Raw genomic sequence first — 15,708 nt, forward strand, 5'->3', positions numbered from 1 at the left:
GCTAATGTTATTATATAAATATATGTTATTATATACATATATTTATATTAAAGAGAGTGCTTTGTCATTTTTTTCATCATCATTAACGTCGTTAATACATCGTAACGTCGAGATATATTAAAAGCGGCATGCGAGAATCATGCTTATCGAAATTGACAAAATCGACTCTTAGACTAATTATTAAACAAAAGCGAGACGCATTATTTTTTAGATTTAGATGACTCAATTTTGTAGATGGCTCGATCAGAGATTGACATCTTTTTTTTTTTATATTGTATTTCCTTTAGAACACGTTTAAATATACATGAAATTTTCTTGTAAGAAATGTCATTGCGTTGAAGGTATTCGATAGGAAGATCGGATGCTGACAACGGAGTTCAATATTCATGGCTATGGAAGTTGGCCAATGTTACCCAGTCACCGTACAGTTACTTGTGGACCAATGCCAGCACTGCACCAGAACTAGTAGCTGGACCATCACGCCGCACGATGTATGTCACTGCTCTTTACTTCACGATGACTTGCATGACTTCCGTCGGCTTTGGAAACGTTGCGGCAGAAACAGATAACGAGAAGATATTTACCATCTGCATGATGATCATTGCTGGTACGAATTCATAACGATTATAAAATATTATTAATACAAATTTATATTAATGATAATAAATATCATTTAACGATAATATATTTCTTAATATAGCATTGCTGTACGCTACGATTTTTGGTCACGTTACAACTATTATTCAACAAATGACATCGGCCACAGCCAAATATCATGACATGTTGAACAACGTACGGGAATTCATGAAACTCCATGAAGTACCTAAAGCGCTTAGCGAACGTGTCATGGATTATGTAGTAAGTACATGGGCAATGACCAAGGGCCTAGATACGGACAAAGTGCTTAACTATTGTCCTAAAGATATGAAAGCCGATATTTGCGTACATCTTAATCGGAAGGTTTTCAATGAACACCCTGCCTTCAGGTAAGCATATTGTCATCTTTCATTTATATCATTTAATAATATTTTTATCGATTAAATCAAATTACGATAATTAATCATTAATAACATGTTATTATCGATGTCCAGGTTGGCATCCGACGGATGTTTACGTGCTTTAGCAATGCATTTTACAATGTCGCACAGTGCACCTGGTGATCTGCTCTATCACACAGGTGAATCTATCGACTCGTTATGCTTCATCGTTACCGGAAGCCTAGAAGTTATACAAGACGATGAAGTAGTAGCGATTCTTGGAAAGGGTGATGTCTTTGGTGACAGCTTTTGGACTAACCCATCGGTTGGACAAAGCGCCGCTAACGTTAGAGCATTAACTTATTGTGACCTTCATACTATTAAACGTGATCGGCTGTTAGAAGTTTTGGATTTTTATCAAGCCTTCGCAAACTCCTTCGCCAGAAATCTTGTACTAACGTACAATCTAAGCAATCGGGTGAGTTCTCTTTGATTAATTAATTTAATTTAAACAATTTCTTTTTTCTTGTTTTTTTTTTTGTTTTTATTCTTATCTACCACATGCAAAGACATCGATATGCTAGACGATTAGAACACAGAAAACTTTACACTTTTTCAGTACTTTATTGAATTCACATTACGTTCAATAACAGTGCGATAAATCTTATTTATCTTTCGATATCGATAAACAGCTGTTTCTCCTTCTTTTTTTTTTTGTTGTTGTACATTTTTAAAACATATGTGTATATATATATATATATATATATATATATATATACACATATATAATAGCAATTTGCGACGAAATCTTTACGTTGACTAGTAGTTACGAAACACACCTTCGTGATCATTGATTTCAAACGATCAGGCACTATATGATAGGCATGTAGATTACACTGCATATTCTATGACATCTTTCAATATCAAGACGCAATGTTTAATATACATATTATACAATATTTGAATGATATATATGTATATATATATATATATATATATATTTATCTGTGTGTGTGTGTGTGTAGGAAATATATTATATATGTATATACGTATATTAAAAGAGATCAGGCCGTCTGATGCCGATACTTTGTTATACACTCGGTAAAATAATTAACAATAAAGAAAAAAAAAATCTATAAATTAATCTAACATGGTAACATATATAATGTATAACCATTATATCGTTCGAACATTCATACGTATAGATAATATATAATATAGATGTAATAGACAAAAAACGATTACTAATCAATCTAATAATTAATTTAATTTGATTAAAATTCTCCATAAACTGTTGCCGCTAACAAGAATTTCTGATTCATTATCATATATATGTATATATAATATATACATATATATATAATAGGATCTATAAAATGTAGATCTTTTTTTGCATTCTTAAATTAATTCGCTATTAAAATTGTTCGTCGGTAAAATATAAAACTAAATATTCAATATATTAGATTTTATTTTTTTGCTTTTATGTATATCCAGAGAGTTCTCTCTTTTGTTATATATATTATATATATATGCATACATATGTATATATACATATATAATCTCAATAACTTAATTCTTAATAAATTTCGATTAGAATTGAAATATTTCAATGACGATCATACAATATAAGTAATAGTAACATGAGTCTTATACAATAATCTTTAAATATTTAAGCGTGATATTAGTCTTTTTTGTCCCTGATTCCTTCGCTATACATTTTACGTCCTTGAAGTTCCATCATTACTTTAGCTGCAGGATCTTGATCTAAGACAGATTTATTTTCTCGTATATTTTCTTCTACAGTTGGTATTGGACCAACACCCCAGACTTCACAATGCTTGATTCTAAAATTTTCTTTACCACTTAATTGCAAATAATTTTGAAATGTTGAGCACGATATACTTGATTTACCGGTTCCATACTCAGAATCTAACCATAATCCTGGATAATTTAATTGTCCACCCATAAGCAAACCATTAGGCATAGTTTGTTGGTAAAGATTCAAGTATTGATAATGATTATTGTAACCTGTTGAAGAAAATGTTAAAATATCTGGCTCGAGTTTGAATAGGAAGCAGCCTTGATTTCCTATAAAAGTTGGTCCCAATCTCCAACTGTCTGGTGCAAAACCACCAAAGACATGATCATCGGTGTCTTGTAATATAATAATTGTTGCACCTTGCATAGTTATTCTTCCTAGCATGGTGGTAAATGATTCTCCATGTACTTGACTCGAAAATAAAAATCTCCATTCTTTGCGGAGTTCATGAGGTAAACTCAGATTTAGGAACAAAACGTCGCCAAGCCCCAGAATACTTGGAAAGTGAGGAATATTTTCCAAACCTTTACAAATAGGTAAAAGATTTAAATCATTAATACGTGCACTCGTATTCTTATCTCCTTTCTTCTGAGAAACTAGAAAAAGGCACTGAAAAACGTGTGATTGAATAGTTTTAAACGTAGCAGCAGCAGCAAACCAATTTTCTACTTGATCGACCGTCAACACATCACCATATTTAACAATATCTTCGCACAGACTTCGCGAACGCATATTTATACGTCTATTATTCACAGTACAACCAATATTACTCCATGAAAGATAATGCGAGTTAGCAGCATTTTTTTGCAGCCTTAAATAAGAATTAATAGTGGCTTGAATATATTGAAGAAACGTGGCAGTAGGTATTTCAAATTTCTGTTCCTCTTCGGAAAATCCTTCAAATATCAAATCAGTACGTTCTGCTGCGCTTCCACGTACCGCAAAAACATATAAACGACCAAAATTTTCTCCATTTATAGCGGAGACCTTTTTGCCAGGTTCATGGCAAAGAAATTTTACGACAAATTGCAAAAGCACGTCATCCAAGTGCATCGACCAATGTTTAAAAATATCTTCACGTTTTATAGAACCCGAACTTCTGGACATTGATTTAAAAATATTGTCCACTAATGTTAATTCGTCTGCAGATAGAATATTTGCAGATGAAGCAGAACGACTTGATCCATGACCCATCTAAAAATCAATGACATAAAATACATTAATATTCCCTATTTCGTCAGTCAAAACTTTTTCATTTTACATTAATATAAATATCTATAAAACTTTTGTTTAGTATTAAAATTTTTAATAAAATCTATAAAAACTAATATATAAAAGAAAAAAAAAAAAAAAAAAAAAAAAAAAAAAAAAAAAGAGTCGTAAAAAAATAATTAAACAAAGCTTTACGTAATTTACGCGCCTTTTTTCAAATTAATTCTCCCTGTCGAAAAATGGCAATATTCAGAGCATAGAAAAGAAATGATGACACTATTTGACAAATATTTGATCAATTTTAATAAAGTACCATACATCCTAGCATAAAATTTAGATCCTTGTATATTCACGAAGCAAATCATTCTCGTAAATATGAGAACATCGTAAAATCATTTGAGTGGAAAATCAACAATATTATTTTCAATTCGTCGAACGAACGACGATCTTCTTTTCATGATTATCGAAACATATGAAAAGTGACGTAGATTTCGTCCGATAAAAACCGATTGATTTCCAAAGAAAAAAAATAAAAGAAAAAAGAAAAAGACAACAAATATCAAACAAATAATCAAATAAATACGAACCTTCCAAACGTACGTAATCTTCTATACGACGAGCCATAAAATCTTTCCTCTGCACTTTTCCAGCCAACGCGAGTCAGAGATATAAAGGAGAAACAAAAAGAAAAAAAGAAAATTATAAAGAACAATAAAATACACAAAGAACTTTCGAAATTAATGATTTGAGCTTTCAGTTATTTGATTAAAATTCAATCTTGTCATATTTTCGATTTATAATTCGCTTATACCTTTTCAACAATGATTTACGCCGACGTCTCGAAGTAATAAAACTAAGGAGAACGAATATTTATTTTGAGGTTAAGACGTCGACTCCGAGACCTGTGCCGCTAGTTATGTTCCTATCGACTAACGTCACAGCGCATGCGTCGACGTAACCCCACTGGGCCTAAGACCAACATAAGATTTTATTTAATTTTTTTTTTTATTTCTCGCACTTGTGTTTCGCGCAATATCCCATTTATGTAAACATTCAAACTAAAAGTTACGAAGGAAAAAAGAGACACCTGTGTTCTTCTTGTTCTTTTTTTCCAAACCTCCCGCGAAGAAAAGTTTTATCGGATGCCATTTATTTTATGAACGATTACTCTCTATCGGAGAATTATTTTCCTTTAGTTAACCCCATTGACACTCACCATTTACAATTACTTTTTTCTTTCTACTTTCTTTCTTTCTTTTTTTTCAAATGTCATTTTAACGATACGTCAAATTAAAGAAAGTACACGCATGTAAAAGACATTCCATATCGTTCTTTAACATCATTCTAACAGCTATGCTGCTAAATGTTTGCAAGGTTATGTAATACTTTTTTTTACGCGGGAAAGACAAAGTTACATTAGAAAAAAAAAGAAAAAGAAAAAGAAAAAAAGACAAAACGGGATCAAACCGATTTTATTCTTGCCGTAATTGATCGTAACAACGTTTACAAAGGAAATTAGTGGCGTCGTTATAAGATCGATTATGCGTACATATAAAGAACTCACTTTTACAATATTTCATCGATAATGATGGTGGTGATGTAAAATAGAGCGGAATAAATCAATTGCGTAAATTCTTCTTTCACTGTTCAAATTGATATAAAACATTTAAATTATTTATTTATAAAGTAGAAAAAAGAAAAATAAAACAAAAAAAGATTAACGACGTTCGATCGATCGTTTTACTTTCGATTGTTTATATGTATATACATATATACATATATATATATATATATATATAAAAGTATAAAGAAATCGATAATTATTATTTTGTGCAGCTGATCTTTCGAAAGGTGGCCGACGTGCGTCGTGAAAAGGAACTCGCCGAAAGACGAAAAAACGAGCCACAGTTGGATCAAGCTCAGGATCATTTAGTTCGGAAAATTTTCTCAAGGTAAGAACAATGTTAAAAAGAAATAAAAACATCCTATTATTTACTCTTGAAAAATATATTTCCCTACGATTATCGTGTTTGTATCAGGGCAGACGACGTCCTCGTCATTTCGAATGAAATTGGCGCGAGAATTCGATTGTTAAAATTAGACGGAATCAGGGTATTCGTATGCAAAAATATTTTAGGCTAAAAATTCTAAGAACACGCAAATCCAATTCTCTCGTTTTGTTACGTATAAATCCGATCTCAGTATAAATATATAAATATATATATATGCATATATTATATATATGCATATAAATAAGGTTTCTCGTACTAAACGTACGTGCTTTGAATATAACGTGATTTGTTGCAACGATGATACTCGAACTACTTTGAACTTTCACGATCAAATTCATATGTCGAATATCTTCGACGTTTCTTGCATTTAAATCGAAATTTCCTTTTTTTTTTTTTTTTTTTTTTTTTTTTTTTTTTTTTTTTTTTGAGGTTATTTTTTACAGGTCTTCACGAAAGCAACATGAATATTGATAACAGGAATAATGAATAAGGAAATGTAATTAAAATATATGAGAATATAATCATCGCATAGTTTTGAAATTTTCGTTATACAGCAATCGATAATTAAATTAATTAAAAATTACATATACGTAAGAATCGATTAAAAGATTCAATAAGTTAAATGGGAAATTTCAATCGAACGTAAATTAATGTACAAAGATTTCTCTTTCGATGTCATTAATAGACACGATCATACAAATCCAATCTGTCGTTGACCTAACCTTAATTTCTTCGTGAACGATCGTTCTTTTTTATTTTTCCTTTTTTTTTCTCTTTTTTGCTTTTTTTTCTAGAAACAAAAAGATATTCGTTATTGTTGTATATATAAAAATATATTTTTTTTTTTTTATAATGCTTCCGCATACAATGAATCTTTTCTGATTTAAGAAAGTAAGTAAAAAGATATGAAAAAAATAAAAAAAGAACAAAAAAGGAAAAGAGAACACATCCATCGCTTATCGATGCATATATGTACATTTTTAGATTTTCAGCTATATTTGTTCAAACTGTGTCACGTATCTCTGTTTAATTTTTTGTATTATATCTACGAAAGATGGGAAAACATCGTACGAGAGAATATAAAGTCCGATTTTACGTTTGCGATTGTAAATAAGGTTAGAACGAATAGTTTTGCTTAAATAAGTGAAAATACTTGTTTTTCGCGGTTACAGATATAATGTACGAGTGTTATAAATATATATACACATATATATACATATACATATGTATATATATGTGTATATATATTTATATATATATGATATTTATTTTTCATTGATTATGATAACAGTCGTAGTAAAAATCTTTTTTAATGAGTCAAAAAAATTGCAAACGTTGGATCATTTTGATACGGTCTCTCTTTCTCTCTCTTTCTCTCGTGTATATTATGTTCGTAATATGTATCTCTGTACATTATCAGATGACCTAAGAACGTATATTATCGAGTTCAAATTTTATTTAAAAGACAAAATAGGAAGATAGAAAGAGAGAAAGAGAGAGAATTTGTGTGCGCATGCGCACAAATTAAATCTCTTTTCACGCATGCACGGACTCGAAGAGAGAGAAACTGAATGAAAAAGGATTGGTGGGGAGAGGAGGGAGGTGTCCTCCTAGAATATCAACGATCGATTTTAAAATACTAATTATCAATCACACGAACGAATGATTAAGATTATATTTTAATAAATAATTACAGATGGCTGCTACAATTAAAATATTAAAATAACAAACGTTATTGAGAAAAGAAATAATCGACATTTTGCTGATAAATCAAATGAAAATGATATGTGTATGTATGTATGTATGTGCGTGTGGATGTGTCAACACAACAAACGAAAGAGAGAATACATGTGCGTCCGCGTATGCGCATATATATGGTGTGTATGTATCTATGTATGTGTGTATGTATGTGTGTGTGTGTGTGTATGTTTGTGTGTATGTGTAAAATAATGAAAAAGAAGATTGGGAAAGTTGATGATGACGTTTCTCTTACACAATACATATTCACGCACATAGAAGCGTTGATGCATATATATTATTCCTTTTCCATTATTTTCTATTCATCGATGTGAATTTTGATCGTTGCTTGGCTGGCCTCTTGTTGAAAAAGGTTCAAGACTGATGGGGAAGCCCAGATCAGCGTCTCCAAAGCCGTTTCAACACGGTCCCAACAGGATTCAGACGAGGAGCTCACCGTGAACGTCCTGCCGCCCTGGCCCAGTTTTAGGCAATTTCATTTCTTACGTATTTATTTCTTCTCCATTCTTTTTTCCGTCCATCTTCTGCTACCTATTACGTATATATATACATATATATAATATAATAGTGTATATATATATACACTATTTTTTATTATTAATCATTATTATTACTATTATTATTATTATTATTATTATTATTATTATTATTATTATTATTATTATTATTATTATTACTTTTATTATTATTATTGAATTTAACTTTATTATCTTTACTTGCCGTCGTTAACTATTATTATTATCGTTGTTGTTATTATTATTATTATTATTATTATTATTATTATTATTATTATTATCATTATCATTATTATTATTGTCTCTCTCTCTATTTTATATATATATATATATATATATACATATTTATACATTATATTATTATTCCTAATAATATATTGGACTGCGATTATTAATACATATATATATATATATATATATGTATGTAGAGCACTTGTTTTCATCCGTGTAAATACGATATATATATATATCTACTATAGACGAAATGATTCATATAATCGTAAGTCACTAATTACATATCCATATACACACGCATTCAAATAAATAAATAATATATATACATATATATACATATATATATATACATATATATATATATATATATATATTTATATATGTATATATATTATGACGCACGATTAACTCGCTCGTGGTATTTGTATGGGCATCGTATATTTCCTCTTAATCTTCGGAATTAAAATTTATTTTCTAAAATAAATAATTTATTAAGTTCGAAAAGAAATTATGATCACAAGATCAAAGAGATTAAGAGATTAAATATCACTGATACGATGTACATAAATTAATTAGTACGCTGCTTATATTATTTATCAATCACAGCGAGTTTTGCTCCAGCTCGAAATGGTACGACTCGTTATTTAAAAAAAAAAAAAAAAAAAAAATTGAAAAATAGAAATAATAATAATAATAATAATAATAATAATATTTAAAACGTGTATGAGTGTGAGTGTGTGTATATATTTACATCAAACGTACCTCTTCGAGATAGACACGTGTTTCACTTCATTCATAATATTATTACATAATCTTTGTCATTTTAAAAAGTCACTGCAATTTTAATGAATGCTAGAGTGCTGTAATATATACGCCTTTAGGAATTTATGCGCATTTTTTCTCATCATATATATATATATATATGCAGTATATGTATGTACTCGTTAATATATATATATATATATATATATATATATATATATACACACATATATATACACATATATAATATACTTTATTTAGTATTCGAAAGGAGGTGTTTTATTAAGCGATTGCTAGAACTTGGTATTTTTTTCATTTCGATAGAATAATTTTCTTTTTCTTTTTTCTTTTTTTGTCTTTTATTTTCTTATTTTTTTTTTTGTCTTCATAGAACATGAACTCGATTTTATTATATCCTATTTATTATTATCAATCGTTAAAAACGAACATGGAAGAAGTACTGAGTTTGTGATAAGCCTCGAGCATCCGATCCTTTTCGATTGATTCAACGCAATTAACGTGGGATGCATGTGACAAACACTCTAGGATTCAAATTTCTCTGTCACCTATATATACATATATATATATATATATATATATATATATATATATATATATTATATATATATATATATTTAATATTTTTTTTATAATTATTACGGTAAGGCCGCTCGAAAAATATTGAGAATGTCAGCTTTTCTAAAGTTAAAGAGAATAAAAAAATTAATAACACAATAATTTATTTCTCTTTTTTATAATTAAAATTCACCTGCTGTGCATGATTACATCAAAAAATCTTTCAAATATCTATCGAACGTATATATATATATATATAAAATATATATAGATATATATATATACACACATATATTTATAATATGTATATAAAAAAAGCTATCACTTGGATTTATGCTTTTTATATCTCTTTAAAATGCACATGATGCTTGTCAGGTGCTCTTGCAATATGCAATCGCTAAATTTCTCGTAAAGCCATTCTCAAATTTTTTCAAGCGGCATGTTATAATATCATTATTATTACGACATTATATTATATCGTTACATCGGTGAACGTTGATTCAAATTGAACAATTCATTGAATATAAAATTAACAAATTAATAGCTGATATATATACGTATTACCTATAACAATTCGAATTTTTATTAAAAAAGAAAAAGAAAGAAAGAAACAAATTCAAAGATGTAATCCTCTTATCATATTCTATAAAAAAAAGAAGACCAACTTATAAAGTAGGTGATTCGAAGTAGTCACGTTTTTAACTCATAAAACTCCGTAGAGAGAAACGTGTTACCTATCACTTAAGAAGTTCGAAAAGTTTTGAAAGTTTAAGATGATATCAAGAACCCGATAAGAATAAGATATTTCCTATTGGAAAGAGTTTTATATAATCGGCGTTCACCGAGATCGCTCGTCTTCCCGTATGTTTTTTATTATCGCCATTTTTGTCACCACCGACGGTACTATTTTTGATATTTGAATCCCGTAGGCACACCAAAGTAGGTTGCTCGTGAACACCGCTGGAGCTGTTTACCCCTTTTCTAGCCTCAGTAGAACGATCTCGCATTTGCTACAAGAACCAGTTTCTTGAACCCGTGCAAAAAAGTTTTCCCCAACTAAACTGACTGCAAATTGATGATTGACAATGTATTGAAAAAAGAAAGAAAGAAAGAAAGAAAGTGAGAAAGAAAGAAAGAAAGAAAGAAAGAAAGAAAGAAAGAAAGAAAAAGGATGAATAAGAGGAAAACGTGTTTCTTCTAACACGAATGAAATTAAATTCCATCCTCTTATAATTGTACACTGTCTTTTGATCCCCATTATTGCCTAGATGAACCAGCCTTTACGTATCCTGTATATATATACAATATACATATATACACCTTTGTGTAAGCTCCGTAATAAGGAGCATCGGATTAGAAATGAGGATTCTTATCGTTTTGATTTTGTTTCTACGCAGATTTCGTAGAGAGAGACATACGGCAGATGTTGAGAAAGGAGACAGTAAGGATGGGAAAGATGGCGAATCGTCGCATTCAAGAAAACCGTCCACCGATGAGAATATCGCTGCCAAACCACGAACTGGCAAGTGGGGAAGGTTGTTAGGTAAGATTATAAAAAATGTATTTTATTGGACGTCTCATTCCAAATATATATTTTTTCTTTCACAGGTAGTTCCAGTCTGGATTCAGGTAGTGAAACAGGTACGGCCGGGGACACGTTCAAGAGATCGTTAAGTGCAAGAGATTCGCGTCCAAGTTCTAGTGCCGGAACGAACAAAGTATTTCCGAAATTCGGGAAGTTAGGTGGTACGATAGAAGAAACAGGTGGAGGAGATAGCGCTGATAAGGATGGACAACATCAGCAACAACAGCAACAACAACAACAACTACAACAACAACAATCTCAGAATCTTTCGGTAGACTCGAAGCAATTGCAGCTTCGACGTTTGGAAAGTTATGATGGTGGTTTGATATCGACTCAGCCTAGTCACGATCGTGAGATTCTTGCGGCGGTATTAGAAGTGAAGGTCGACTTAAAGCTAGAAGTTCAAAGAGTGAATCAAAGGCTTGCTAAGATGGAGGATATGCTTCAGACTTTATTGAGCCGAGTTCCATTGGCTGGAACACCTCCGGGAAGTACGGTCATCTCGCAGCAACAGCAACAACAGCAGCAGCTGCAGCAACAACAACAACAGCAGCAGCAGCAACAGCAGCAGAGACCCTTGAATTTCCCATCGAGTAGTTCAGCTCAAAATCAACCGTCCTGCCAAGTGCAAGTGAATCAACAGCAAGTTGTTCCACAAAGTATGCAAATGTCTGAACAGAAGGCGTCTATAACGAGTACGACGACTTCTATGACACCTGGCGAAGGTTATAGAGAGCAACAACAACAACAACAACAGCAGCCTATGGAACGTAGTTCAAAGAGTCAAGAACATCATCATCATCATCACCACCATCACCAACAGTCAAAAGATTCAGACAGATTATCAGGTAGTTCCGATTACAAAACTTCCTCGAGAGAAGTTAGTAAAGAACTTCTTGAAAGACTTGCCCAAGCATCAACCTCGAGAGGTGACGACTCGAGTGCACTTGGACCACTCATATTAAGGAAACGAAAAAGTAAATCGCGCAACAAGGGTGCAGCGCCTCTCGCACCTTTAGCTACCCAACCGATTAGTCCCTCGGAGGCTACGGAAACTACACAAATGCTCGAATGTACCGACGATCGTGAGGCTAGCAGTGCCAGTGTCGAAAGGACCGAGAGGACCGATAGGTCCGAACGAAAAAGGCCACCACCCAGGCCTAGAGAATATTATTGAAAGTTCTTCCGTTCTAAACCTTTCATCCTGATCCTAATCCACCATTTTCTCCTCTTCCTTTCGTGATTCTCAATCTGGGTGGATGGCTCCATTACAATTTAAATAAATTGATCGCGAATCGCGTTAAAAAAAAATAATAATAATAATAAAAAAAAAAAAACAAACAAATAAACAAACCCTTTCTTCGTTCAAAAGTGACAACAGATCGAAGGACTAGGCCACAATGAAGTCAGCCTAATTTTCCTCCTCGATCGGACTAAGTTTCGTGATCTTACAGTTTAACGTAATTACCTTAAAGGACTATTAATATTTTCGCTAGATCGCTTCGCGAAGTGACATTCATTTTGCGCGTACTTTTGAACGAAATTGAACGAAATGAAAAGAAAAAAAAAAAAAGAAAACTGAGGACATGATAATATTATATAAAGTAAATAAACTTATGGAAAGAAAATAGTAGAGGGTTTCATAAGGGAGAAGTAAAAATGATTCGATGACTCCCAATTGCGCGTGTCTCTTCGAACCAGTATTGAGTTACGTGTGATCATGGAAGGAATCCAATTAATTATTCAACAACTTGCGACGGCTTCTTCGAGAGACATCGAAAATTGTTCCACGAGTTATTATCCACGTTATAAGAGCGATATGCATCATAGTTTTGCACGCATTGACGGCGGATCTATTCGCGAGCATATAGATCTTCGTAATGATCTCGAGAAATATATTCGATCGAATTGATGCGTTATTTTTTCGATCGATGATCTATTACGCGATCATATAAAATATTTACAAAGAAATACATAAATATAATAAAATATCGATTGAAATTTTACAAGTTTCTCGTCGTCGTCATCGATATGGATCGATGATTATAGATCGTCACGAGACAATTAAATTGTACAAGATGCTTTTCTTTTATTTATTTATTTATTTATTTTTTTTTTTTTTTCCAATATAATACAGGATGGCTCAAAAGTTTCTAGATACGTCAAAAGTTGTTAAGTTATATTAAAAAGAAAAAAGTTCAATCGCTCTTTTTCGTGACTATTTAAACTAACAATTAAGCTCGTAATTTTACTTTACAAGCTAGGTCTGTAATTGACATAATTTGGAAAAAAGAGAATGTATAATCTAAAAAGTCACGGTGATAAAGTAATTGATTTTTAATATTTACCTATGTAACTTTTAATCCATCTAAAAACATTAGACCCCGCCCTGTAATCAGATCAAAAGGATTGATATTTATAAAAAACAATGACGCATCCTCACGATCGTTTAATATTTACGAGAGATCACACGCGAGCACAACCATAGAATGTAAGCGTTTGCTTTGATACCACCGATTCATCCGCCGACGTTCATAGGCCGCATTTTTATCTAACTTACGAAAAAAAAAAAAAAAAAAAAAAAAAAAATTGAGATTATCTTCGATCGAAACGCTTGCTACGAGATTTGCTACGAAATAAATTTATTGACGGGCGAATGATCGACGTGCTAATTGAAAAGAAAATACATAAAATAAATAAATATATAAAAGTAAGGTACGTCGTATTTCGCGAGGAAGCCAAACAGCAATATGTATATATATTGTAATTATGTATATATACTATATTCATATATTTATTTATTTGCGCGTACTTATATGGACTCACGTTCGTACGCGTGTATATATATATATACATATATATATATATATATATATATATATATATATATATATATATATATATATATACAAACACAGACATATATATATATTGTGGTCATCGAATTGTTCTTTTACGTTTCTTTTATTTCTTATCTTTCTTTCGTTTTTGCCCATCGTACTTGGACGAGTACGTCGTAATTTTTGTTGAAAATATATTTGAATAACAATTATGAATATTGAATTTTATAAATTTAATTTTCGTTTTTTTCTCTTCTTTCTTTTATTTTTTTTTTTTTTTTTTTTTTTTTTTTATCTTCGAGACTTATATTCGAAAAGAATTTAAATTTGATCATTATTCGAAAGTACTTTAAAAGGATATATATATATATTTAATATGGATATGTATATATGTAATTATTTTAGAATCCTTTATTGATTTTTTGTCGCATAATTAATTCAGAAATCATATATCAAAATTAATGTTTTATTAAGTATAAATTATATTTATTGTTAGTATATATAGTTATACTTATATGAGTTGTGTATAAATTTCACATTATACAACTATTTTCTTTTCTTTTTTTTCTTTTTTTTCTTTTTTTTTCATTTTTTTTCTTTTTTTAACGCAATAAGAAATTAATTTATAGAGCTATATATCTTCGTAGGCCATAATTAAAAATAATGTTATATTTATTCGATTCGAGATATTCGAAGATGACTCGTCCAATGAATAATTAGCGATGATCCAAACAGAAAGTATAAAAAACGAACGTTTGTCCATATCTAAGCTTGCGTGTACATAATATAAATATATTTAAAGAAGAGAGAGCGAGAGAGAGAGAGAGAGAGAGGGAGAGGAAGAGAGAGAGAGAGAGAGAGAGAGAGAGAGAGAGAAGAAAAGATGAAGTAAAATATTAGTTATCATTTCTCGTATTATTTATATATAAATATAAATATATATATATATATATATATATATATATATATATATATTTATATTTATATACATATATATAATACAAAAATGGTGGAGAAAAAAAACTATTACAGAATGAAATGATATGAGAAGTTTGTTAATTAGATATTAGACAAATAGACGATATAGCTGGCTCTATCGTAGTTTATATACTTATACGCGAAAGTTTAAAAGCCGTTGACATTTTAGGAAAAAGCTAAGCTAAGAGGCTAATATATTATAATCCCAAATCGATCGACTCCAATGGTGCGCAGGTTTTTCGTGCCCAGTTTTTATCGGGCGAGTCGTAACACGCATACATATACACATACACATACAGATACAGATACACATACACACGCACACATATACTACTTATGAAAAATTTACTCGACTTGCAAAATTACAAACCTATCGTCGACAAATAAGATACAAATCTTATATAATAAATCTTATGCGAATGCCGTTTCATAATTTCTTA

The 15,708-nt window shown here is 30.6% G+C and overlaps 2 protein-coding genes across 14 annotated transcripts in view; one reads left to right on the plus strand and one right to left on the minus strand.

Annotated features, from left to right (window-relative positions):
* LOC124951574 (MTOR-associated protein MEAK7) overlaps positions 1–5,678 on the minus strand; it is a 6,675-nt gene extending 997 nt beyond the window's left edge. For 2 of the 7 annotated variants that reach the window (XR_007101644.1, XM_047500165.1), the window contains exons 1-4: positions 5,096–5,378; positions 4,820–4,977; positions 4,596–4,649; positions 1–3,990 (exon numbers count right to left, since the gene is read on the minus strand). The exon at positions 1–3,990 is cut by the window's left edge. Coding sequence is in view for 6 of the 7 variants with exons in the window: in XM_047500165.1 (XP_047356121.1) it covers positions 2,659–3,990 (1,332 nt within the window). In the remaining variant the exon portion in view is untranslated. Of the gene's footprint in view, positions 3,991–4,595; positions 4,650–4,819; positions 5,381–5,572 lie in introns of those variants that run through there. The other 5 variants (XM_047500169.1, XM_047500168.1, XM_047500170.1 and 2 more) reach the window with 5 other exon arrangements.
* LOC124951572 (potassium voltage-gated channel protein eag-like) overlaps positions 1–14,155 on the plus strand; it is a 73,999-nt gene extending 59,844 nt beyond the window's left edge. For 4 of the 7 annotated variants that reach the window (XM_047500157.1, XM_047500159.1, XM_047500158.1 and 1 more), the window contains 7 exons: positions 342–607; positions 701–986; positions 1,092–1,455; positions 5,845–5,960; positions 8,131–8,247; positions 11,263–11,408; positions 11,474–14,155. In XM_047500157.1, the coding sequence (XP_047356113.1) occupies positions 342–607; positions 701–986; positions 1,092–1,455; positions 5,845–5,960; positions 8,131–8,247; positions 11,263–11,408; positions 11,474–12,627 (2,449 nt within the window). In that variant the 3' untranslated portion in view covers positions 12,628–14,155. The remainder of the gene's footprint in view (positions 1–341; positions 608–700; positions 987–1,091; positions 1,456–5,844; positions 5,961–8,130; positions 8,248–11,262; positions 11,409–11,473) is intronic. The other 3 variants (XM_047500161.1, XM_047500162.1, XM_047500163.1) reach the window with 1 other exon arrangement.
* Positions 14,156–15,708: the final 1,553 nt, after the last annotated feature.

The sequence above is a fragment of the Vespa velutina genome, chromosome 9 (genome assembly GCF_912470025.1).
Source record: "Vespa velutina chromosome 9, iVesVel2.1, whole genome shotgun sequence".
NCBI lineage: Eukaryota > Metazoa > Arthropoda > Insecta > Hymenoptera > Vespidae > Vespa > Vespa velutina.